This window comes from Xenopus tropicalis, chromosome 4 (assembly GCF_000004195.4).
Source record: "Xenopus tropicalis strain Nigerian chromosome 4, UCB_Xtro_10.0, whole genome shotgun sequence".
In the NCBI taxonomy this organism is placed as follows: Eukaryota; Metazoa; Chordata; class Amphibia; order Anura; family Pipidae; genus Xenopus; species Xenopus tropicalis.
This window is the reverse complement of record NC_030680.2, coordinates 134,829,948-134,856,666: the sequence shown is the minus strand read 5'-3', so window position 1 is coordinate 134,856,666 and position 26,719 is coordinate 134,829,948. Positions and strand designations below refer to the sequence as shown.

Genomic DNA, 26,719 nt, shown 5'->3' with positions numbered 1-26,719 from the left:
AGGTTCACCTCCCACAGACAGCATAGGGCAGGCAGAGTATGGCACACACAGGCAGCATAGGGCAGGCAGAATTTGGCACACACAAGCTGTGTAGGGCAGGCAGAGTATGGCACACACAGGCACCATAGGGCAGGCAGAGTATGGCACACACAGGCAGCATAGGGCAGGCAGATTATCGCACACACAGGCAGCATAGGGCAGGCAGAGTATGGCACACACAGGCATCATAGGGAAGGAGGAGTATGGCACACACAGGCGGCATAGGGCAGGCAGAGTATGGCACACACAGGCAGCATAGGGCAGGCAGAATTTGGCACACACAGGCTGTGTAGGGCAGGCAGAGTATGGCACACACAGGCAGCATAGGGCAGGCAGATTTTCGCACACACAGGCAGCATAGGGCAGGCAGAGTATGGCACACACAGGCATCATAGGGAAGGAGGAGTATGGCACACACAGGCAGCATAGGGCAGGCAGAATATGGCACACACAGGCAGCATAGGGCAGGCAGAATATGGCACACACAGGCAGCGTAGGGCAGGCAGAGTATGGCACACACAGGCAGCGTAGGGCAGGCAGAGCATGGCACACACAGGCAGCATAGGGCAGGCAGAGTATGGCACACACAGGCAGCATAGGGCAGGCAGAGTATGGCACACACAGGCAACATAGGGCAGGCAGAGTATGGCACACACAGGCAGCGTAAGGCAGGCAGAGTATGGCACACACAGGCAGCATAGGGCAGGCAGAGTATGGCACACACAGGCAGCATAGGGCAGGTAGAGTATGGCACACACAGGCAGCGTAGGGCAGGCACAGTATGGCACACACAGGCAGCATAGGGAGGGAGGAGTATGGCACACACAGGCAGCATTCGGCAGGCAGAGTATGGCACACACAGGCAGCATTGGGCAGGCAGAGTATGGCACACATAGGCTGCATAGGGCAGGCAGAGTATGGCACACACAGGCAACATAGGGCAGGCAGAGTATGGCACACACAGGCAAAGTAGGGCAGGCAGAGTATGGCCCACACAGGCAGCATTGGGCAGGCAGAGTATGGCACACACAAACAGCCATACTCTGCCTGCCCAATGCTGCCTGTGTGTGCCATACTCTGCCTGCCTTATGCTGCCTGTGTGTATGGCAAACACAGGCAGCATATAGTGATACAATGTTGGCACTGTTCCTACAGTCTGGGCCTGAGGTGTGAACAATGCAGGGATTAAAAGGTGTGAACAGTACAGGGGATTATATGTTTAAACAATACAGGGGAATTACATCTTGAACCTGAATGGTGTGAACCATGCAGGGGGCCAGTTAATCTCAGTACTGATACCATTAATTTTACACAAAGGTAAGCAGCCAGACAGGTGGGGGGCCACATAGAGGGGGGCCGCTGGCCGCAAGTTGGACAGCCCTGCCCTAAGCTCTGCCCATCATTTGCTATTTGTGAGGGGAAAGAGTTACAAAACTCAGGGTACATAGTCCCTATAAATAACAGCATATGAGGGGTGTGAAATGTTGCTGTTAAATATTTAAAGCAAACATCTGCTTTGTTTCGGCACTCCCAGTAACAGAACAACAGTTGCTCTGAATGCAGCCACAAAGCCAGTTCCCTTTATCTACTACATATCATACAAATACTACTTCTATTTTTTTCATTCCTCTTTCTTAGAGGTCCCTTCCCAGAGGCTATTATCCCCCCACTGCTACTATAGGCACCATCTCTCCCTACTATACCTGCTATCCCACAGCCCCAGTCCCTTCCCAGAGGCTATTATCCCCCCACTGCTACTATAGGCACCATCTCTCCCTACTATACCTGCTATCCCACAGCCCCAGTCCCTTCCCAGAGGCTACTATCCCACTGCTACTATAGGCACCATCTCTCCCTACTATACCTGCTATCCCACAGCCCCAGTCCCTTCCCAGAGGCTATTATCCCACTGCTACTATAGGCACCATCTCTCCCTACTATACCTGCTATCCCACAGCCCCAGTCCCTTCCCAGAGGCTATTATCCCACTGCTACTATAGGCACCATCTCTCCCTACTATACCTGCTATCCCACAGCCCCAGTCCCTTCCCAGAGGCTATTATCCCCCCACTGCTACTATAGGCACCATCTCTCCCTACTATACCTGCTATCCCACAGCCACAGTCCCTTCCCAGAGGCTATTATCCCCCCACTGCTACTATAGGCACCATCTCTCCCTACTATACCTGCTATCCCACAGCCACAGTCCCTTCCCAGAAGTTATTATCCCACTGCTACTATAGGCACCATCTCTCCCTACTATACCTGCTATCCCACAGCCACAGTCCCTTCCCAGAGGCTATTATCCCACTGCTACTATAGGCACCATCTCTCCCTACTATACCTGCTATCCCACAGCCCCAGTCCCTTCCCAGAGGCTATTATCCCCCCACTGCTACTATAGGCACCATCTCTCCCTACTATACCTGCTATCCCACAGCCCCAGTCCCTTCCCAGAGGCTATTATCCCCCCACTGCTACTATAGGCACCATCTCTCTCTACTATACCTGCTATCCCACAGCCACAGTCCCTTCCCAGAGGCTATTATCCCACTGCTACTATAGGCACCATCTCTCCCTACTATACCTGCTATCCAACAGCCACAGTCCCTTCCCAGAGGCTATTATCCCCCACTGCTACTATAGGCACCATCTCTCCCTACTATACCTGCTATCCCACAGCCCCAGTCCCTTCCCAGAGGCTATTATCCCCCCACTGCTACTATAGGCACCATCTCTCCCTACTATACCTGCTATCCCACAGCCCCAGTCCCTTCCCAGAGGCTATTATCCCCCCACTGCTACTATAGGCACCATCTCTCCCTACTATACCTGCTATCCCACAGCCCCAGTCCCTTCCCAGAGGCTATTATCCCCCCACTGCTACTATAGGCACCATCTCTCCCTACTATACCTGCTATCCCACAGCCCCAGTCCCTTCCCAGAGGCTATTATCCCCCCACTGCTACTATAGGCACCATCTCTCCCTACTATACCTGCTATCCCACAGCCCCAGTCCCTTCCCAGAGGCTATTATCCCACTGCTACTATAGGCACCATCTCTCCCTACTATACCTGCAATCCCACAGTCCCAGTCCCTTCCCAGAGGCTATTATCCCACTGCTACTATAGGCACCATCTCTCCCTACTATACCTGCTATCCCACAGCCCCAGTCCCTTCCCAGAGGCTATTATCCCCCCACTGCTACTATAGGCACCATCTCTCCCTACTATACCTGCTATCCCACAGCCCCAGTCCCTTCCCAGAGGCTATTATCCCACTGCTACTATAGGCACCATCTCTCCCTACTATACCTGCTATCCCACAGCCCCAGTCCCTTCCCAGAGGCTATTATCCCCCCACTGCTACTATAGGCACCATCTCTCCCTACTATACCTGCTATCCCACAGCCACAGTCCCTTCCCAGAGGCTATTATCCCACTGCTACTATAGGCACCATCTCTCCCTACTATACCTGCTATCCCACAGCCACAGTCCCTTCCCAGAGGCTATTATCCCACTGCTACTATAGGCACCATCTCTCCCTACTATACCTGCTATCCCACAGCCCCAGTCCCTTCCCAGAGGCTATTATCCCACTGCTACTATAGGCACCATCTCTCCCTACTATACCTGCTATCCCACACACACAGTCCCTTCCCATAAGCCCTAAAGACAAATTTATGGCCTTTAAGCCTCTTGCACTAATTCCTAATCCTTTGTTAAAAAGGGCTTTTTATCTCTTTAGTAATTTCCATGAATTGATATGTATCCCCTCTTGCAAACTACTCTGACCGAGAGGCCATCGCCCCTCTTATTATCTTTAACACCCACCTTTCTGTATTTATGTATGTAGGGTGCATCTACAAAGAAGCCATCACCTGTCCCTCATTCTGTGACTAATAGCTTATGTTCAAGCTCAGGCGTATGTTCTGGCTGAGTAGGTATCTATAGTCTACAGAAAATAGTGGCTACAATAAATGATGAGTTTGTTACAGATGAGAGTCAGGAGTGATATAAATACAGTGTTTGATATGTTACTATGATATTTAATGATGTCCTAGAATTAACACAATATAAGCCACATACTAAAACGGAAAGTATTGAGGCCCCTCTGCACCACATCACACAATCTAAAAAGGATGTGAAAAAGTGATAGGGAAAGTACCTGCTAATGATGTTTCTTTATAGGGTGATTTTAGTCATCTCATCTGTATAATAGTACTCATAGTAAGGCTACTTTCTGCTGTGGGACAGGGTTAATGACCTATATCTGGCTTGTATCACTTCTAAATTGAGCATCCACATGACTTTGCTTCTTAGAAAAAAGGCCAATAGTATTGCAAAGATGACTTTGCAGCTGTGTGAATGGAGCCTGACGCAAGAGGAACCATGTTACCTTTAGAAAGAAAGTTATTAGAGAACTGTAGAGATATGGTGGGTGGATACAGATGGGATTATAAAATCCCAAAGAGATTATTGGAAACAAAAAAATCAATTTTTAGATAAAAGATTAAGGGGCCGATTTATCAAAATGTAAGTTTAGAACTTAATAGATCAAAATTCACCCATCTTCTATTCATTCCTATGGTATTTTTCGGAGCATTTTTATCATATGGTGAGTTTTAACTTTCACCCATTGAAAAATTAACTTTTAAAAATCCCATAGGAATGAATAGAACGTGGCTGAGTTTTTATGTATTAAGCTCTAAACTCACATTTTGATAAATCTGCCCCTAAGTGTTGGCTTCACTTAATAGGGGGTGATTTATCAAAGTTCAGATTTGATTTTTTTTCCATGATTTCAATTTTTCTTGCATTAAAACCCCCAATATGCGATTTATGGCTCAAGAACTGGAATGTTTGATATTTATTTAGTGCAAAATATTGAATGTAGAAGTCAATGGGAGTTTATCTAGTCAAACTTTAAGGGGGTGATTTATCAACATTCTAGTTTGATTTTATTTCACGATTCAAGATTTTTAGCGCTAAAACTCACAAAATTCAAATTACGTTTCAAAATAGGAGTTGGCCTAGGCAACGTCAAGCCATATTTTCAATTCAAGATTTTCGAGTTTTTTTTTTCGAGTGTGTAAAATTCAAGATTCAATTTTTTTTTTTATTCAAACAAGTTTACCTTATTAATAAATAAGCAAGCTTAGCAAATGCGGGTTTATTCAAATAAGAAAAACACAAACTCAAATTCACAAACTCAAAAATTGATAAGATAAAGATTTTTAAGGTATTTGAGTTTTTCTATTCAAATTAGTTTTTCATTTTCAGATTTTTTTAATAAATAAAGCAAACGAGTTTGTTTAAAATGTGAGTTTATTCCAAAGACAACTCTCCAACTCACAAACTCAAAAACTGATAAATAAATGAGCCCATAAGTATAGAAAGGCTACAGATGGAACCAGCTTTATCTTTCTAGATATTTGGCTCAGGTAGCTCCCATATCCCAGCATGCCATTGAATAGATCAATATTGTGCCAATTGAAATAAATGATTATATGCTGTGTTGGGGTACCTGAACATCACCACAGTTTGCAGTATAAATGGAAAAGGTAATAAATAGACAGATTGAATCTGATTCCTTCCAGACATGGAGCATTGTAGCAATTGCTTGTGCCACACACCTGAAGCCCACTAAATAGTTTGGGGCCCAAGCTGAGATATCCTCTATGTGCAGGGGGTCTGTGGGCAGGGTCGGACTGGGGGGTGCAGGGCCCGCCAAGGATGCCACCGCAGGGGCCCTGCACTCCCCCAAGTGAGCCCCGCCATGGTCCCCACACACACAACCCCATACAACCCCCTCCCCTGAGAACGCATACGGACGCTTTGGGAGAAGGGGACCTGCAGGCCCCAGAGCACCCAGCAGGGATCGGTTCTGGGTCAGTGGGGCCCAATGACAAGTGGGGGATTCTGTGGGAGGATTGAGGCGCTGGACTAAAGTGCAGGAGGTGTCCCTCAAGTGAAACAAGGTTATTGGGATTTTTTTGTTGGAGTCACTAGGGGCCCAATGAAGGAACTCCGTTAATGCATGGGTGTCAGTAGGAGATTTATCGGGAGTAATAAGGCACTAAGGAACCAAGTGCAGGTTTTCCCTCAGTGCAAGGGTTTCAGTGGAAGCCCAGGAGATAGGCCCTGAATTTAACACCAGTTAAGCTTCTGAATGGCAGCAAAAGGTGCATTAGTGGCAGTTGCTGAGCAGCTGTAAAAACAAACGAATTGCCCCACTGCCATCCCTGTATTCTAGGCACTTGTCATAAACGAAAGATAAACTGACAAAGGAAGAGATAACAAAATTCTCTTTATGGACAGAAGATTTAGAGTCCTTAGTGGCACAAAGAGCCGGGTATAGCCAGTCGGGCTACTTTTCTCTGCCACTGAAGAGGTTAAGGCTGCTTGGAGGCCGTCACTGCACCCCACTTGCTCATGTCACAGTCCAGCAGCTGGCGGATGAATCAATAAGTCTTTCTTCTGAGTGTTTAAATTGCATTGTGTAGCTGTCAGATTAGACACATGCCTTTGTGCTGCCACTCAGCATACTGGGGCCGCAACCTTCAGCTGACCTGTTATTGCAGCAGGCAGGGCCTCAATTATCATGAAGGTCAAAATAGAAATGGGCGGCATGAAGGCTGCCACCCCCTCCAGCTAGAAAATGCCTTTGGGTAAAACTGTAGATGATATATCTATATCTAGTATTACAGTGGTGTAACCAGGAGATACTGAGGCATCCAGCAAAATCACTTTAGAGCCCTACATTTTTCATAAAACTGCTTATCAGTTAGTTTGCAACTGCACCCTGTAAGCCTTCTGGGTCCCCCGGCAGTTGCAGGGTATGGATCCCGTATAGGTACATCCAGTGGTGTAACTATATATATACCCCACAGTCACAGGGGAGCCCGGGCAGCAAGAAGGCCTGGGGTCTGTTGTACCTTAGTCCCCCCATCCCAGCACCTCTCCTTTAAATATAGCGGCACAGTTGGGGCTGGAAGTCACACCGGGTCCTCTCAAAAGATTTTTCTGCAGGGGGGCCTGGCATGACCAAGCTGGTTACATCCTAACGTGGTCCTCCAGCTGTTGTTGAGCTTTAACTCCCAGAATCTCATTAACACCTGTGGGCCAGTATGCCTGGTGCAAATACCAATACAGAATGCTCTGCAGTTCCCATTACTCCAACAATAGCGAACGCTTCCACAACAGGGATCCCCAACCTTCTACACCTGTGAGCCACATTTAAATGGAAAAAGTGTTGGGGAGCAACACAAGCATGAAAAAAGTTCCTGGGGGTAGAAATACGAGCTCTAATTGGCTACCTAATAGCCCCTATATGGACTGGCAGCTTACAGGAGGCTCTGTTTGGCCTCATACTTGGTTTTTATGCAACCAAAACTTGCCTCCTTACCAGAAATTAAAAAATAAGCACCTGCTTTGAGGCCACTGGGAGCAACATCCAAGGGGTTGGGGAGCAACATGTTGCTCACAAACCACTAGTTGGGGATCACTGATATACAAAATATCCTAAATATGATCCAGTTCCATGGGTGCTTACAAAGTGACCACAAGGAAGGCTCAGAAGACTATAAGCTTCACCATGGGTAACGCTTGGAGATGAAGAAGTTAAACAGGCCGGCAGAAAGGAGAGCGGAAGGGAAGTGTTGTTTAAATTGTTTTCTTCATGTGGAAAATATTTCGAATCAGGGAGTTTTTTTCTACATCAAAAGGACATCTGTTTCTCAGGCACTAGGGCTATACTGGGAGTTCTCATGTACACTGTCACTGCGGAAATGAATAGATGAGGCAGGAAGGACTGTGGGCAATGAAGTATATTTATACCTATTAAATGATGTGTCAGAAACGGTGTCATGAACTGGGCGGGACATGTGATACATGTATGGACTACTCCCTGTAATAGAGAAATATGAATTACTAGACAGTTCTGTTTTGCTATACATATATACATATACAGATATAGAACGTTTACTTATAATTTGTGAGTGTGTGCTACTTTATTTCCAATATATATATATACAAATGTATGTATATTTTTTACATTATATGCTTGTGCATGAAGCATGCAAAATTCATGACTGCCTTAGCATTTATAACATCAATGCCCTATTCCAGCGCTGCCATAAGAATACCTAAAGCTGCCCATATACTTGAAGATCCATTCATGTGGCTAGGTCACCAAACAAGCAGATTTTTCACTGTTATGGCCTCCATGAGATGGGCAATATCATAATTGCTGCTATGCAAGGAGTCAGATTGAGGGCCACATCAGCGCACAGATGTGGTCTTCGATCCGAGAGGAAAATCGATGTGTCTGACCGATTTATGACCAGATATCAGCCGGGTAGGTCCATTGGAGGGCCCCATAAACATCTATGGCCTCCTAAAGGACCCCTTTTTATCTCATCATTGCACAAAGCTGTATTGTCTGTACTGTAAGTCCTCTACTCTGTCCTGCCACACACATGCTAATACAAAACAGCCAGTGTTTTCTTTCCCTTCCTCACCACACGTCCAGAGGCAATTACCCCATTCATTTGGAAGAGCAAAACACAAAAGTCCTTTATCCCATGCACACCCAAAGGCATTTGTCCCTCTCAGTTACGTGATTGTCAGCTCTTTTTTGTCATAGCGTCAGTGCCCAGCAGGTCAAACAGTAACAGTTCATTGTGGAGCGTATGGTGAGCAGAAAACTTTCTGATGTTTTATCTCCAGGCCAAACCAGCAGGAATGGTCTCTGATAAAAATGTGCTGTTATGGTACATGCCAGTGGTTATCACCTTAATATACACGTCTGCCTTTCCCACAGCAATGGGAAACCTCTAGAATTGTATTGGCACCTTTTTACTGAGAAAATATCCATTTTTATTTGATTTAGGTGCTATATAAATAAAGGCTAATAATATTTAAGTATAGGGATTATGACATGTTATTGTAATATTTACATTCCCTGCCCCAGACAAGTTGCTGTACAGTTTCCTCTACGACAAGTGAATGTGCATCTCTCTTTGTTTTCCAGGGCTCTGATGTTTATTGTACACGGTGCTGGGGAACACTGCTGCCGATACGATGACCTGGCACAGATTCTAACCGCTCTGAACTTTGTGGTCTTTTCCCATGACCATGGTGAGTAGTGCAGTAACTTGGGCATAGCCATCTATACCTATAATAACTGAAACCTCTTTATAAAGTGAGCTTTTTTTGTGAGGGATACTATCTTTAAAAACAAAGGTTATACTTATTCCTGAAAATAATGTGTAATAATAATTAAAGTAGAGTGGTTTGCAAGAGGGGATACAAATCAATTCATGGAAATTACTAAAGAGATAAAAAGCCCTTTTTAACAAAGGATTGGGAATTAGTGCAAGAGGCTTAAAGGCCATAAAATTGTCTTTAGGGCTTATGGGAAGGGACTGTGGCTGTGGGATAGCAGGTATAGTAGGGAGAGATGGTGCCTATAGTAGCAGTGGGGGGATAATAGCCTCTGGGAAGGGACTGGGGCTGTGGGATAGCAGGTATAGTAGGGAGAGATGGTGCCTATAGTAGCAGTGGGGGATAATAGCCTCTGGGAAGGGACTGGGGCTGTGGGATAGCAGGTATAGTAGGGAGAGATGGTGCCTATAGTAGCAGTGGGGGATAATAGCCTCTGGGAAGGGATTGGGGCTGTGGGATAGCAGGTATAGTAGGGAGAGATGGTGCCTATAGTAGCAGTGGGGGGATAATAGCCTCTGGGAAGGGACTGGGGCTGTGGGATAGCAGGTATAGTAGGGAGAGATGGTGCCTATAGTAGCAGTGGGGGATAATAGCCTCTGGGAAGGGACTGGGGCTGTGGGATAGCAGGTATAGTAGGGAGAGATGGTGCCTATAGTAGCAGTGGGGGGGATAATAGCCTCTGGGAAGGGACTGGGGCTGTGGGATAGCAGGTATAGTAGGGAGAGATGGTGCCTATAGTAGCAGTGGGGGATAATAGCCTCTGGGAAGGGACTGGGGCTGTGGGATAGCAGGTATAGTAGGGAGAGATGGTGCCTATAGTAGCAGTGGGGGATAATAGCCTCTGGGAAGGGATTGGGGCTGTGGGATAGCAGGTATAGTAGGGAGAGATGGTGCCTATAGTAGCAGTGGGGGGGATAATAGCCTCTGGGAAGGGACTGGGGCTGTGGGATAGCAGGTATAGTAGGGAGAGATGGTGCCTATAGTAGCAGTGGGGGGATAATAGCCTCTGGGAAGGGACTGGGGCTGTGGGATAGCAGGTATAGTAGGGAGAGATGGTGCCTATAGTAGCAGTGGGGGGATAATAGCCTCTGGGAAGGGACTGGGGCTGTGGGATAGCAGGTATAGTAGGGAGAGATGGTGCCTATAGTAGCAGTGGGATAATAGCCTCTGGGAAGGGACTGTGGCTGTGGGATAGCAGGTATAGTAGGGAGAGATGGTGCCTATAGTAGCAGTGGGGGGATAATAGCCTCTGGGAAGGGACTGTGGCTGTGGGATAGCAGGTATAGTAGGGAGAGATGGTGCCTATAGTAGCAGTGGGGGATAATAGCCTCTGGGAAGGGACTGGGGCTGTCGGATAGCAGGTATAAATTAGGGAGAGATGGTGCCTATAGTAGCAGTGGGGGGATAATAGCCTCTGGGAAGGGACTGTGGCTGTGGGATAGCAGGTATAGTAGGGAGAGATGGTGCCTATAGTAGCAGTGGGGGGATAATAGCCTCTGGGAAGGGGCTGGGACTGTGGGATAGCAGGTATAGTAGGGAGAGATGGTGCCTATAGTAGCAGTGGGGGGATAATAGCCTCTGGGAAGGGACTGTGGCTGTGGGATAGCAGGTATAGTAGGGAGAGATGGTGCCTATAGTAGCAGTGGGGGGATAATAGCCTCTGGGAAGGGACTGGGGCTGTCGGATAGCAGGTATAAATTAGGGAGAGATGGTGCCTATAGTAGCAGTGGGGGGATAATAGCCTCTGGGAAGGGACTGTGGCTGTGGGATAGCAGGTATAGTAGGGAGAGATGGTGCCTATAGTAGCAGTGGGGGGATAATAGCCTCCGGGAAGGGACTGTGGCTGTGGGATAGCAGGTATAGTAGGGAGAGATGGTGCCTATAGTAGCAGTGGGGGGATAATAGCCTCTGGGAAGGGACTGGGGCTGTGGGATAGCAGGTATAGTAGGGAGAGATGGTGCCTATAGTAGCAGTGGGGGGATAATAGCCTCTGGGAAGGGACTGGGGCTGTGGGATAGCAGGTATAGTAGGGAGAGATGGTGCCTATAGTAGCAGTGGGGGGATAATAGCCTCTGGGAAGGGACTGGGGCTGTGGGATAGCAGGTATAGTAGGGAGAGATGGTGCCTATAGTAGCAGTGGGATAATAGCCTCTGGGAAGGGACTGGGGCTGTGGGATAGCAGGTATAGTAGGGAGGGATGGTGCCTATAGTAGCAGTGGGGGGATAATAGCCTCTGGGAAGGGACTGTCGCTGTGGGATAGCAGGTATAGTAGGGAGAGATGGTGCCTATAGTAGCAGTGGGGGGATAATAGCCTTAGCAACAATTCCTATGAGCACAGTTTGTAGCTTGAAAACGGAAGGGCTATACATCGGATGGTGCTTATGTAGGGTCCTACAAAGTCTGTTATGCCTTTGGCCCATTTCCCCTGTAGATAGCTTTGTTTGTCTGTATTAAATGTACATAGTAGCTGTGGAACCAAATTAAATGAAAGATCCTGATTTCTCTTTATTGCCTATGTACTTCTTTCTGACCCGAGTAAGTGACCTTTCTGTTCTGTTTGGAGGATTTTCTGGATGAGTGAGTCCCACACCCACCATATCATTCTGGCTGAGACACTCTGTCTCTGCTTATGTTTCTCTTTGTAAAGCAGAAGTGGGTTTATGATTTAGTAAGTTAATTAGAGTGCATTTCTGCATGACCTTATGTGTCCCTCTTCCTGATATAAATATATGAATTTAATTAAGCCTCCAAGGCAGAGGTGCCCAAACATTACCAATGTAGGGGTAGAAATCCTGTTACATCACTAAAATCTTCACCACTCACCGTGGTCTCATTGTCCAAATGCTGCTACTGTGCCGTGGAACTGAAGGAAAAGAATCTTATTATAACGAAATTCACATCGTCTTTCACATTTAAATAATGGCTGATCAGCTTGATGAATATATGGGTAGGGTTTATCATTTAATGAAGTTGCATAAACATAAATCTGATTGCTATAATGGACCCTGGAAGGAATTTATTCCCCTTAGAGGCAATAAGATTGTTGCCTCCTTCACCAGATGGAGTTGGGCAGGTTTCATTTAGACCAATACTTTGAACTTGACATATGTTTTTCTTTTTTTCAACCTAAATTAATATGTTATCATGGCTGACACTTTTAAAGAGTATGTAAAGTCATCCCAGTAAATGTAGGATTCTAATACAATCAACTTATCTGTTTAACATTTAGGAGATATATGCCCAAGTTCTCCCTAGCCACACCAGAGCTGAGGTTCGCATCCCCTCAAAATGATCATGGTCAGGGGCTACAATTGTAGCAGAAGCCAATCCCAAATGGCACCAAAGAGGGAATGTAGCCATGTTTTCTACTGTCTGCAGTGAGTGCCAATCAGAATCAAGTACAGTAAACGTGGCACCCAAAAGTGACATTAGTCCCGCTCCTGCTGCTGAGAATAGGAAGCAAATGTTACTGGTTACAAGAGTATTCACATGGGTAAACTGGGGTCTATACAGGGAGCCATTACAACTAACAGGGCCCCATGCTATTAGTTGGCAGGGCCCCTTGATTCTTAACTCTTTTCCTGACTGGGCTTTTCCAACTATTTAGAATTGAGGCAATAAGTGTTAATGTTGCACAGGTAAAAAAGGTTGGGGACCCCTGTACTAAATGGATATAACTGCCATATGAGCACTCTATTCTGTGCTTCAGGGCATGGCTTTACATTTCATTAAATGGTGTTAAAAATAGGGATGTATAATCCCAAGGATATTTCATTTAGTCTTAAAATACTTGTAGCCAACATCATTTCCCGTATCCATGTTTATTTCATTTCACATTCAATCCTTATAAATTCGAAATGTGCTTTTTATTTGCCCTTTGACTTTGCTTGCTGCGCCCCAGGCCATAAAAGATTTATTGATTGTGTTGGGGAAAGCGAAGACTTAGCTTACGCTGATTATCAGGATTTCGGGAGGATTAGTTTGGCTGTGTCAGGCTAGATTTTGGTAACACAACCCTGCCAGCCTGTGATGTAAGGAGGTTCGGATCTCAGTGTGGCCGGAGCCAACCAGTCTAACCAGAAATGAGACCAGTATCCTCCCTGCCTGCAGGATTAATGCTATTGTTTTCCTTACACTCCGGTGAGGTCCATCCTGGCCCTGTACGCTGGCACCAGTATGTTAGGTATCTGCTCCCATCTACATTTCTCCAGACTGCTGCTATATTTGTACATTGGTGCGTGTGAACAGCATATTAATGAGCCTCTCGCTGGATGGCTTGCCGCTGGGGAGCACAGCAAGGTGATGTGTGACCTGCCTGCCGCAGCCCCTGGAGATGGAAGCTGTTTGTTAATCTCACAGTGCCGCCGATTTATTCCATAAATGTCCAGCCTGTGGCTCTTTAAGTAGAGCGCCCACATTGCCCAGCTCAGCTTGGATATCAGGGCGTGCTGGGAGATAGTGAGTCTACTTAATCTAAATTGACTACAATAAAACATTATTTACTGATACCAAGTTCTGTATGAGCTCAATAAAATAATTCAATAACTATTGGAGATAGATGAAAAAATATATATCTGATAGGCAGTGACACTGGGATGGATACTATATACAAAATATTACTGAGCTACACCGATAACATAGTACCCAGGGCCGCTCCCACCACGAGGCAACAATTAAGACAAAATTAAGACAACTGCCTTAGCAGGGCTGTATTTAGGCCTCATCGTAGGCACCGGACTTAAAGTGATGCCACTTTCCCCCTTACATCACCCTCTGAGCCCTCACCCCACCTCTCCTGCTGGAGTTGTGTAGGTATGATGAGGCAGCTGGGGAGGGTTTTATTTTGTTAATTTTTTAAATTGTATAGATTATATATATGCACCAGAGGGCCGCCCCCCAAAGCTGCTGCCCTAGACTCAGGCTCTCGAGTGCCATAAGTAAATATTGGCTTGTGCCTGAAGTGGCGCAGAACACTGAGTCTCCCCTGACAGTGCCACCCTTTTTTATACATTTAACAAGTTAATTTAGATCACCCAGTTTAATTTTTGCAGTCCCCATTCATAACTTGCAGATCTCATGTTTGGAATTGACACTTCTGTCTGGTGGCTACGTTAGCTAACCCTAGCAACAGGAGGGAAAGACAAATTGGAAAAGGAGTGGATAAAAAAATAAATACTTTCATTAAAACACTTACATGTAGGATTTTTGGAATGGTCTTTCCCACGCACAATTCAATGTTCAGGGCATCTCTGCCAACTCTGTACAGTAACAGGCATTGGATTCGCTATCCGGAAACATGTTATTCAGAATGCTCCAAATAACAGGAAGGCCATCTCCTATAGACTCGATTATAACCAAAAAATTCTAAATTTACCTGTACTTGATCCCAACTAAGATATAATTACCCCTTATTGGGGGCAGAACAGCCCTATTGGGTTTATTTAATGGTTAAATGATTCCCTTTTCTCTGTAATAATAAAACAGTACCTGTACTTGATCCCAACTAAGATATAATTAATTCTTATTGGAGGCAAAACAAGCCTATTGGGTTTAATTAACATTAAATAATTTTTTGGCAGACTTAAGATATGGAGATCCAAATTACAGAAAAACCCCTCTCCTTTACCTGTATAGAAAGTATTATTCACTTGCCCATACCATTGGCCAGCTAATATAGGCATTCTTTGCACGGCTTCCAATTGCTTTTACCTCTGCCAAAGCCTAAAAGATGAGTAATATATTACAGTTATTGGAGTAAATAAAAAAGAAATGGACTTATCTAGACCAGTAATTTGGCTGCAACCACAAATAGAGATTGATTGTGCCCTTGCCAGGGACTACATAAGGATATACAAACCTCTCATCGGCCAAAGGAAATCCTTCTGCTGGCAATATCACCCCATGTTTGCTAAACCCACACACACACAGCTTGGCAGGGCTACAGGGGATCCCAGAATAATGGTTAGACATGCCAGGCTGCCTGCACGCAGGGGAGGAATTATTTGCTGTAGCCATGCCCGGACCAGTGTTTTGCTGGCTCTCTGCTGGCTGGCACAATCACAATTTACTGTAAAATAAGCAGGCTGCTATAGAGCGGCCGAGCTAAACTAATAGGGTCCCCTTGCTATTTAAGCACAAAGGCCCGTAGGCTGTGTATCACAGGAATACTATCACCTTTGTTTATCATTGCCGTTTTCTCAGAATATTGCTCCTCCACTCTGGAGCATCATACAATTTTCCCCAATGTTCCCAGCTCCCCATATTCACTATAGTCCCTTCATAACTTTGCTATGTCTTCTTAACATCACTTTCCAACAGTGGCCTATATTCTTTATTTTTTTCCCTAGTGTTCCCATCTCACCTATATATCAGTGCACCCTTTTCTTTAGTCTTCCCAATACCACTTTACAGAATAATTCTCTTTGCTCATATTGTTCCAAGCCCCATACTGTTCTCAGTTTCCTTTTACACCATTATCCCCTTATTCTGGTATTCCATCTCCCCATCCCATATTATTCCCAGTTCTCCTTTCCACCATTAACCTCCCCTTCCCTACTATGGCCAGGTCATCTGAACCTAGTATTCTAGGTTAACCTTGAGTTACCCTTTCTACCATTATCCCCCTATTCAAATATTCTCTCCTATACTCTCCCATAGCAAGTATTTCTAACCGCTCTTTCCATCATAATACCTTTTCCCATTTGCTCATTCCATGCCAACTTCTCTAGTTCCATCTCTTTTTTCATCCACTTTCTCTTACAGTATATTCCCATTACATCTTTCCCCCTTCTTCCCATCACTAGTCCCCCACCCTAAAATTACGGCTCCCTTTATTAACATACCCAACACCCTTTTTTACTCCACCTATGCATCATGTTCCTTCTCTATACTACTATTACTAGGCACTCCTGCTTGCATCTCCATCTGCCAGTGTGTTATAGGTGGTGTCTCTTGTTTTGTCCATGCATTTCACAGCTCTGACACACAGGAGAGACTAAGAACTTACTTTTACCCTGTTATCTAAGAACACCAATCCCCTGCCAGACAGGAACACTGCCTACAGGTGGCGCACAAGAGTAAGCCCCACCTCCTACTGGCCCTGGCACTCAGAAAACAATTTTGTTGATGGCATAAGTGACCAACAATTCATGGACTTTTATTTTATGTCAGTCTGTTGCTGTAATTAGTTGCCAAGTTCATAAGGCCTCTCAGAGTATCACTTCTTATTATGGCCTCTAGATGGCATTTGAACATGGAGCCACATTCATGTGTCCGTCAGACCCGTGCATCTCTATGGTGCTGCAAGAAACTGATCCTAGCTTTTTATATTTACTTGCTGTGAAAAAATAAAACAACTGAATTATGTTTAAACCCAATAAAATACCACAGAATTTGCTCCAATACTTTATTAGTGTAACTTTAGGCCAACAAGGTGGGGGTGGGGCTGGCTGGTATCAGTAGGCGTCTGTAGTCAGGCGCAGCAAAGCATGGGACTTTGATAGTTTATAATACTTTAATGAAAAATTCAGGTCTGTTACCATAAACAGCTGCCATGTAATTAATGCAAAATATTCTGACTTCTGCAGCAGATGGGTCTGTTTTTTTAAAAATAATCCATCAAAGGGGGGGGGGGGGGGCAGCCGTGTATAGTATCTGCACAATTAATGCCACAACCCATTCAGTGCTGGGCAGGCTGGCAGCGTGGCGGGCTTCAATGAGAGTTTAATTTAAACTGGACACTGTGTATTAGTTCAGGATAATGAGAATCTTATTGGAAGTGCAGTTTAGCACAGTAACGCAAGATTTCATTAAATCACGGATATTAAAGTGTTCCTTTCAAGGACTGATGATTATCTTGTTCTTCCCTTTCATCTGCCTTTGTGACTTTATTTTTTTCTCAGGACTGTTCTCTTGCGCATAATTTGAAAGGAGAAGGACAATTAAATGCTTTGGTTCTGGCATTTTCTGTTCTTCCTGAGCCATGATGTTGACGACTGCTCTTAGCATTAGGTTCTGAGAAATGGCGTTTGCAACAGCTGAAGGTTCTCAAGTTTGACACCCCTGCTTTACTGGTATTGGCTGAATTCAGTCAAGACAGAGCTGGATTCCTGTTGCAAAATTGTACTGTTAGTTTTGCTTCAGAAACACAAAGGCTTTCTCCATGCAACTCCCTCCTGTCTGCTCTTTAGGGGGCGAGGCTGGACTTTCTGTTGGCTGGGGGCTTTGAGTTGCTTATGGTTGCCCTCATTGCCATACATGTTCATTATAGCATGCAATAGGCAATACATTATCCCCTGCTGCCAGGTGGGCTCTGTAATGCACCTGCACTACCCATGAACATTGCATGTATAAACAAAAATAAATCTATCTATCTATCTATCTATCATCTATCTATCTATCTATCATCTATCTATCTATCTATCTATCATCTATCTATCTATCTGTCTATCTATCTATCATCTATCTATCTATCTATCTATCTATCTATCTATCTATCTATCATCTATCTATCTATCTATCTATCTATCATCTATCTATCTATCTATCTATCTATCTATCTATCTATCTATCTATCATCTATCTATCTATCTATCTATCTATCTATAAAACACTACTTTATATAAAAAAGCATAAAAAATAGGATAATGCCATATTGTAACATCGTCATTTTAAATATTAAATTCCCTCTCTGTTGATCCTATATGCACTGTGCTCTCACCCAATGTAAGGACACATGTACATGCTGGTATTTATCCAGGGATGCACCGAACCCACTTTTTTGGGTTCGGTTGAACTCCTAATCCCACCCAGAAAGATTCTGCCGAATCCCAAACCGAATCATAATTAGGATCGGGAAGGGTTAAAATTCGCCGCACGCAATTTAACCCTTCCGGAATGTAATTAGCTTATGCCAATTAGAAATCCGATTTGGTTCAGCCGGGACCGTGGATTCGGCCAAAACCAAATCCATCAAAAAAAGTCTGGATTCGGTGCGTCCCTATATTTATCAGCCTATGGATAGACAGAGGTGGTCTTTAACTCCCACAATTCTTCCAGTTATAGTTAGAACCTGAATTTGTTACTGACACACAGAACATCACAATATGGTAGCTAATATGAAAGGATATAAAAGGGCAATATTTACTGATATGTAGATATGTAGTTTGTTGACAGGACGCTTATTGTGGTAGAAATGATCTGTTGGTTGTTTTTGTTCAGAACATACAATTATCCTATAAAGAGTATCACAGTACAATACTGATTGCAGTGCTAGTTCTTTAGAGGTGTCTTTAGAGGTGATATGAAGACACATGAGCGCTGGCATTTTATATGTATAGAAATTTTTCAATATATGTCTCAATTCTGCTTTTGGGCTACCTGAACAAAACAGTGATACAGTAAATCTGTTCAAGTTCTGACCCTTCAGCTATTGTTGAGGTGCAGCTCCTAGAATTTTTAGATTGTGGATAGGGCCTTCTTTACCTTGTTTATTGGTTATTGGTTACACAATAATATAATAATAATGCCTCAACACCCTACTTCTGTTGTAGTTTAACAGTGCTGCAGGTACCATACTGATAGAACAGTTGCCACCTATGTAATTCTTACCTCAGATCTGTCAAATCAATAGAATATTTCAGGAGTCACATTTATACCAGCACTGGCAGAGAGAAGCTAGGTGTGTGTGCAAGGGGTCATACTGTGTGTGGTTAAAAATCAGCCATATTGGTTCTTAGGAGTCTGCTACCTGCTACTGCTGCTCCCTTAGTGCAAGTTCCAGCCGAGTTGGCCCTATCTGCATCCCATAGCTCTGGCAATTAACCCAGGTATTTGACTGGTGGATCTGGCAATTAGACCACGTTTTTGACAGGATCTTCTTGGAAAATCAACTGATTACAGAAGCAGCACACAGTTATACTGTCCATATTGAAAAAGATGTTAGATGTTTTATAATAGATGGATCCATCGAGCAGGCTGGGCTTTTGTAAGGCTCTCTGAAAAAGCTTCCCATGAAGTGATGGCTTGGGGACTGACACAATCAAATCAAAGCATTCTAAGGAGCATGGTACATACACAACATCACATTCAGCAGCTGAGCCGAGGAGCAGCCAACATAATTACCCATCTTATTAGCACATGCAAATTGTTTTTTTTGTTTCTTATAAATGTGACTAAAGAGGATGCTAGAGGCAGATTGAGCTGTACAATATCTTTGTTATACATACTCTGAACTGCTTAACGTTAAAGCAAAGGGCAGAACTATAGCTAAGAGGCAACTGTTTATAGGAGAATCCAAGCAGTATCCTCACATAGTGGGGCCACAATGTAGCAGTTTTAGGAAAGGATTGTGTAGAAAAGATCAATAACTCACCATAAATTCACTCATTTGTTATGTTGGCTGTGTTGTTGGGATAGTAGGGAGAGATGGTGCCTATAGTAGCAGTGGGATAATAGCCTCTGGGAAGGGATTGGGGCTGTGGGATAGCAGGTATAGTAGGGAGAGATGGTGCCTATAGTAGCAGTGGGATAATAGCCTCTGGGAAGGGACTGGGGCTGTGGGATAGCAGGTATAGTAGGGAGAGATGGTGCCTATAGTAGCAGTGGGGGGATAATAGCCTCTGGGAAGGGATTGGGGCTGTGGGATAGCAGGTATAGTAGGGAGAGATGGTGCCTATAGTAGCAGTGGGGGGATAATAGCCTCTGGGAAGGGACTGGGGCTGTGGGATAGCAGGTATAGTAGGGAGAGATGGTGCCTATAGTAGCAGTGGGGGGATAATAGCCTCTGGGAAGGGACTGTGGCTGTGGGATAGCAGGTATAATAGGGAGAGACGGTGCCTATAGTAGCAGTGGGGGGATAATAGCCTCTAGGAAGGGACTGTGGCTGTGGGATAGCAGGTATAGTAGGGAGAGATGGTGCCTATAGTAGCAGTGGGGGGATAATAGCCTCTAGGAAGGGACTGTGGCTGTGGGATAGCAGGTATAGTAGGGAGAGATGGTGCCTATAGTAGCAGTGGGATAATAGCCTCTGGGAAGGGACTGTGGCTGTGGGATAGCAGGTATAGTAGGGAGAGATGGTGCCTATAGTAGCAGTGGGATAATAGCCTCTGGGAAGGGACTGTGGCTGTGGGATAGCAGGTATAGTAGGGAGAGATGGTGCCTATAGTAGCAGTGGGATAATAGCCTCTGGGAAGGGACTGGGGCTGTGGGATAGCAGGTATAGTAGGGAGAGATGGTGCCTATAGTAGCAGTGGGGGGATAATAGCCTCTGGGAAGGGACTGTGGCTGTGGGATAGCAGGTATAGTAGGGAGAGATGGTGCCTATAGTAGCAGTGGGGGGATAATAGCCTCTGGGAAGGGACTGTGGCTGTGGGATAGAAGGTATAGTAGGGAGAGATGGTGCCTATAGTAGCAGTGGGAGTATAATAGCCTCTGGGAAGGGACTGTGGCTGTGGGATAGCAGGTATAGTAGGGAGAGATGGTGCCTATAGTAGCAGTGGGGGGATAATAGCCTCTGGGAAGGGACTGTGGCTGTGGTATAGCAGGTATAGTAGGGAGAGATGGTGCCTATAGTAGCAGTGGGGGGGTAATAGCCTCTGGGAAGGGACTGTGGCTGTGGTATAGCAGGTATAGTAGGGAGAGATGGTGCCTATAGTAGCAGTGGGGGGGTAATAGCCTCTGGGAAGGGACTGTGGCTGTGGGATAGCAGGTATAGTAGGGAGAGATGGTGCCTACTGCCTATAGTAGCAGTGGGGGATAATAGCCTCTGGGAAGGGACTGGGGCTGTGGGATAGCAGGTATAGTAGGGAGAGATGGTGCCTACTGCCTATAGTAGCAGTGGGGGATAATAGCCTCTGGGAAGGGACTGTGGCTATGGGATAACAGGTATAGTAGGGAGAGATGGCGCCTATAGTAGCAGTGGGGGGATAATAGCCTCTGGGAAGGGACTGTGGCTGTGGTATAGCAGGTATAGTAGGGAGAGATGGTGCCTATAGTAGCAGTGGGGGGGTAATAGCCTCTGGGAAGGGACTGTGGCTGTGGGATAGCAGGTATAGTAGGGAGAGATGGTGCCTATAGTAGCAGTGGGGGGATAATAGCCTCTGGGAAGGGACTGGGGCTGTGGGATAGCAGGTATAGTAGGGAGAGATGGTGTCTATAGTAGCAGTGGGGGGATAATAGCCTCTGGGAAGGGACTGTGGCTGTGGGATAGCAGGTATAGTAGGGAGAGATGGTGCCTATAGTAGCAGTGGGATAATAGCCTCTGGGAAGGGACTGTAGCTGTGGAATAGCAGGTATAGTAGGGAGAGATGGTGCCTATAGTAGCAGTGGGGGGATAATAGCCTCTGGGAAGGGACTGGGGCTGTGGGATAGCAGGTATAGTAGGGAGAGATGGTGCCTATAGTAGCAGTGGGATAATAGCCTCTGGGAAGGGACTGGGGCTGTGGGATAGCAGGTATAGTAGGGAGAGATGGTGCCTATAGTAGCAGTGGGGGGATAACAGCCTCTGGGAAGGGACTGTGGCTGTGGGATAGCAGGTATAGTAGGGAGAGATGGTGCCTATAGTAGCAGTGGGGGGATAATAGCCTCTGGGAAGGGATTGGGGCTGTGGGATAGCAGGTATAGTAGGGAGAGATGGTGCCTATAGTAGCAGTGGGGGGATAATAGCCTCTGGGAAGGGACTGTGGCTGTGGGATAGCAGGTATAGTAGGGAGAGATGGTGCCTATAGTAGCAGTGGGGGGATAATAGCCTCTGGGAAGGGACTGTGGCTGTGGGATAGAAGGTATAGTAGGGAGAGATGGTGCCTATAGTAGCAGTGGGAGTATAATAGCCTCTGGGAAGGGACTGTGGCTGTGGGATAGCAGGTATAGTAGGGAGAGATGGTGCCTATAGTAGCAGTGGGGGGATAATAGCCTCTGGGAAGGGACTGTGGCTGTGGTATAGCAGGTATAGTAGGGAGAGATGGTGCCTATAGTAGCAGTGGGGGGATAATAGCCTCTGGGAAGGGACTGTGGCTGTGGGATAGCAGGTATAGTAGGGAGAGATGGTGCCTACTGCCTATAGTAGCAGTGGGGGATAATAGCCTCTGGGAAGGGACTGGGGCTGTGGGATAGCAGGTATAGTAGGGAGAGATGGTGCCTACTGCCTATAGTAGCAGTGGGGGATAATAGCCTCTGGGAAGGGACTGTGGCTATGGGATAACAGGTATAGTAGGGAGAGATGGCGCCTATAGTAGCAGTGGGGGGATAATAGCCTCTGGGAAGGGACTGTGGCTGTGGGATAGCAGGTATAGTAGGGAGAGATGGTGCCTATAGTAGCAGTGGGGGGGTAATAGCCTCTGGGAAGGGACTGTGGCTGTGGGATAGCAGGTATAGTAGGGAGAGATGGTGCCTATAGTAGAAGTGGGGGGATAATAGCCTCTGGGAAGGGACTGGGGCTGTGGGATAGCAGGTATAGTAGGGAGAGATGGTGTCTATAGTAGCAGTGGGGGGATAATAGCCTCTGGGAAGGGACTGTGGCTGTGGGATAGCAGGTATAGTAGGGAGAGATGGTGCCTATAGTAGCAGTGGGATAATAGCCTCTGGGAAGGGACTGTAGCTGTGGAATAGCAGGTATAGTAGGGAGAGATGGTGCCTATAGTAGCAGTGGGGGGATAATAGCCTCTGGGAAGGGACTGGGGCTGTGGGATAGCAGGTATAGTAGGGAGAGATGGTGCCTATAGTAGCAGTGGGATAATAGCCTCTGGGAAGGGACTGGGGCTGTGGGATAGCAGGTATAGTAGGGAGAGATGGTGCCTATAGTAGCAGTGGGGGGATAACAGCCTCTGGGAAGGGACTGGGGCTGTGGGATAGCAGGTATAGTAGGGAGAGATGGTGCCTATAGTAGCAGTGGGGGGATAATAGCCTCTGGGAAGGGACTGGGGCTGTGGAATAGCAGGTATGGTAGGGAGAGATGGTGCCTATAGTAGCAGTGGGGGGATAACAGCCTCTGGGAAGGGACTGACTGTAGGATAGAAAGTATAGTAAAGTTAGAAACTGTAATATAACTAGTGTCTTGTGTGCCCTGACTTGTACAGCCCCATTGTCTTCCATAGGCTAATGCCACAGGGGCTGATTCTTGGCCTGTGTTTTTCCACTGTGGCTTGCACACGCCGTAGATATTGGTGAAGAAACACAAGAATTTGCGTTTTAGAGCCGATATCCGATGTGTGTGCCTGCACCTGGGCCGACACGATGGTTCTGGTGCAGGCAAAGAAGAAGGCTGATTCCAGTGTAGGAACGGATTCTCTGCCCCTGTGGCATCAGCCTTCCTGCAACATGTCCCCTGGCAGCCTACTGCTTCACTTAGGACTTCCTGGGGCTGGGGCTGCCGGCTGAGGCAAGGGCCTTATCTTTCCTTATGGCCCTGGTGCAGCCGCACTCCCTGCCCCGACTAAGGATATTTATGCCCCCTATGAGAGTAGGATGCAACACAGGCATAAAGATGGTGGCTGCAGAACAGAGAAAAGGCCAGGACCTCATAGAAGATTTACTATTGGCAGTTTATAAGGGCTGCAATACCTTTACACCAGCCATATGGCAGGGCTGATAAGGTTTTTATCTGGAACTTAGTTATCATCTAACATAGCCATTTAGCACAAATCTGTAAAAAAAACCATAAGAAATGATTGTTCTGTAGCTCAGCATTATGCTGATTGCTTATTATATCATTTCATTGCCAGAATGCTGTATTACAGGTTGCTATTATATGGAAAAGCAAGCAATAACATGCTGTAATACATGCTAGAATGCTACTAGTAATTGAAATATGTCAAACCCTTATCTAGTGTTCCTGGACTTTACGTTTCGTGCATTTTATGCCATTTTTGCAGTTCCTCTGATTCCAATGCATTTTGCTAGGTGGTTTTATACATATTTTTCTGGAACTTTTAACCAATATTTTCTTTTTTCTGACATTTTTATGGTGTCAGTTGATTTGGTTAACAGCTCCTATGGCCAGTCACTATTCACTATTTGCATTAGGCTGTGGCCTACTCAGAGTGTGCTTATTAATGCTTTACTGATTAAACTTTCATTGACACGAAGTTCTGTATTTAAAAAAAATAACTACCTCGTGCTCATTTCTCCTTGAAGCCAAATGAATGTATAATCAGGGAAATGTGTAATTCACCTTAAAATCTATTCGCTCTATGCCGCAGACAGCAAAATTATGGCAGATTCCTTGCATTTGAATGCTTCCGAAGTAAAATTTGTTAAAGAGCCCCACACAACACAGAAACCCACAATATCCCTATCAATGTAATCTGTTCCTTCAAAAAGAATGAATAAATACCATTTTTATATGCTGAAATCCAGCTGCAAAAGTGTTCTTCTCTTTCTGTATCATTTGAAATCCTGGCAGGGGAGGAGGGACTAAAACATTGATGTTACAAATTGTAACAACTTCTCCACAGCTTACAGACAGCATGCAGGAAGTACATAACCCACAATGCATTGCACTGGGATGTTCCTTTCCTTATTGACATCACATGTACAGGGAATTGTGGGATTGGGAGGATGCAGGCTGAAGGCTGGGGACAGGCGCTACTGTTACATTTATTTAAGTCCCAAAGTAGTCAGCCAGATCAGCAGGGGAACAGGGGGCGGGGCTTAGGGAACTGTTCCAAACCGTATTGTTACATTAGTTCCCTTTTAATATATGAAAACATGGATTTCAAAGTTGCTTGAAATTGTTTACTTTTCAAAATGCTTAAGTTGTGTTTGGGTGGAGTTCCCCTTTAAGACTAATACATTTGTAAAGGTAATTTAAGGTTGTGTGATTTTTAAATTAAACATAAATGAACTTCTGGTCACCACCAGATCTCATTGCGGAACTCTGCTTGCTTTAATGAAGTGTGTGCCTATCCAGCTAAGGACTTTCCCTTCTTGCTTACACAGTCGGCCATGGGCAGAGTGAGGGGGAGCGAATGACCGTCCCTGATTTCCATATCTTTGTAAGAGACGTTATACAACACTTGGACCTCATGAAGAAACAATACCCGGGCCTGCCGCTTTTTATGTGTGGCCATTCTATGGTAAGAGTATGGTCTAACGTTATTGTGAATGTGACATTGGATAAAATCAAAATCAATCTTTATAAACATGGGGAGAGGCCAGCAAATTAGGTCATATATGAGTTTTGTGCATTTAAACAGCTCTGCCAATGGCAGCCTCTGGTGTTTGGCCATCTGTAAGGTTTAAAGGAGAAGGAAAGGCTAATAAAGAGTTAATCTTCAGTTCTCTCAATAGTGCCCTTAAGTCTCCCCATATTTCTCCCATTTAGACGATCAGAAGCCTCATAGGGAAAAAACGATGAGCTGTGTAAAGAAAATTCCCATAATGCCTCGCTCCTGCACCAAGACCAAGACCTGTGTACATGCTCAGTTTGTAAGACTATGAGGAAGCTTCCTGCTGATTGGCTCAGATCCACATTCCTAAGGGGGCGAGGGAGTTCTTAGAATTCTTGAGGGAGGGGGGAGCAGGAGAGGGGAGAGAGGAGAGAGCTGCATGTCAACAAATCTTTTGAAAGATAACTCAGTGCAGCGTTTCTGTGAGTGCTTATGGCTGTATTTACATAGACCTTTCTGATAAAGCTTACTTAGTTTTTACCTTTCCTTCTCCTTTAACTACCTAACAGGTTGGGTCAGCTGCTAAAGCATTTTGCTCCACTTTTTTAAACACAAAACTCCTTCAACTCTGAAAAGTAGCTCATTTGCTACTGCACCTAAACCCACCGACATGGTGCCTCAGCAGATGATATTTTCAATTTTGGCAGGTCCATCTGAGACAGAATGATAGGATTGTCATCGCAATCAAACAGAGCCAGTTGGATACACCAATGCCCAATGTAATATACCGACTCAGAATGTCAAGCAGTATGGCCAATATTGTATTTGGGTATCTAGGCCATCCTAAATGATGGACATTTGCTAAATAAACCCCATAATTCTGACAATGCAGGCTTGTCTCTTAGAGCTTCATATTTAGTCTCCATCTAGTACAAATCCCTGCTTGACAGAATTCAATTCATTTTCATTTCTGTGCTCCGGATGTTTCTGCTGATCACCTACAATTATCTTACTGCCTCATAATCTTGCTCAGGACTTTTTTTTCTTCTGCTTCTTCCTGTTCATTGTTCTACCCCTACAGGCTGGCTTTCAGGCATTTAGTAACCCCTCTAGAACAGTGTTTCCAAAATGATGGGGCTGGGCTCAGAGCAGCGTATGGGGGTCCTCCCTGCAGACCAGTTATTTACTGGAATATTCCTAGAACTATAGAAGGGTGACTACTACCAAATTGTATTCAACTCTGTAAGCAGAGGTGCCCTAACCAAATGTTGGGCTGGAAAAATTTGGTGGCCTTTTCTGTAAGGTAATCTCTTTAAGTGCCAGTAAGGAATAAGCCTGTACCCAGTA

The 26,719-nt window shown here is 45.4% G+C and overlaps 1 protein-coding gene across 3 annotated transcripts in view; it reads left to right on the top strand.

Annotated features, from left to right (window-relative positions):
* The window catches only part of mgll (monoglyceride lipase), a 41,394-nt gene that overhangs the window by 5,633 nt on the left and 9,042 nt on the right, over positions 1–26,719 (top strand). For all 3 annotated transcript variants that reach the window (XM_012960510.3, NM_001112919.1, XM_012960511.3), the window contains 2 exon segments: positions 9,075–9,181; positions 25,203–25,339. In XM_012960510.3, coding sequence (XP_012815964.1) covers positions 9,075–9,181; positions 25,203–25,339 — 244 coding nt within the window.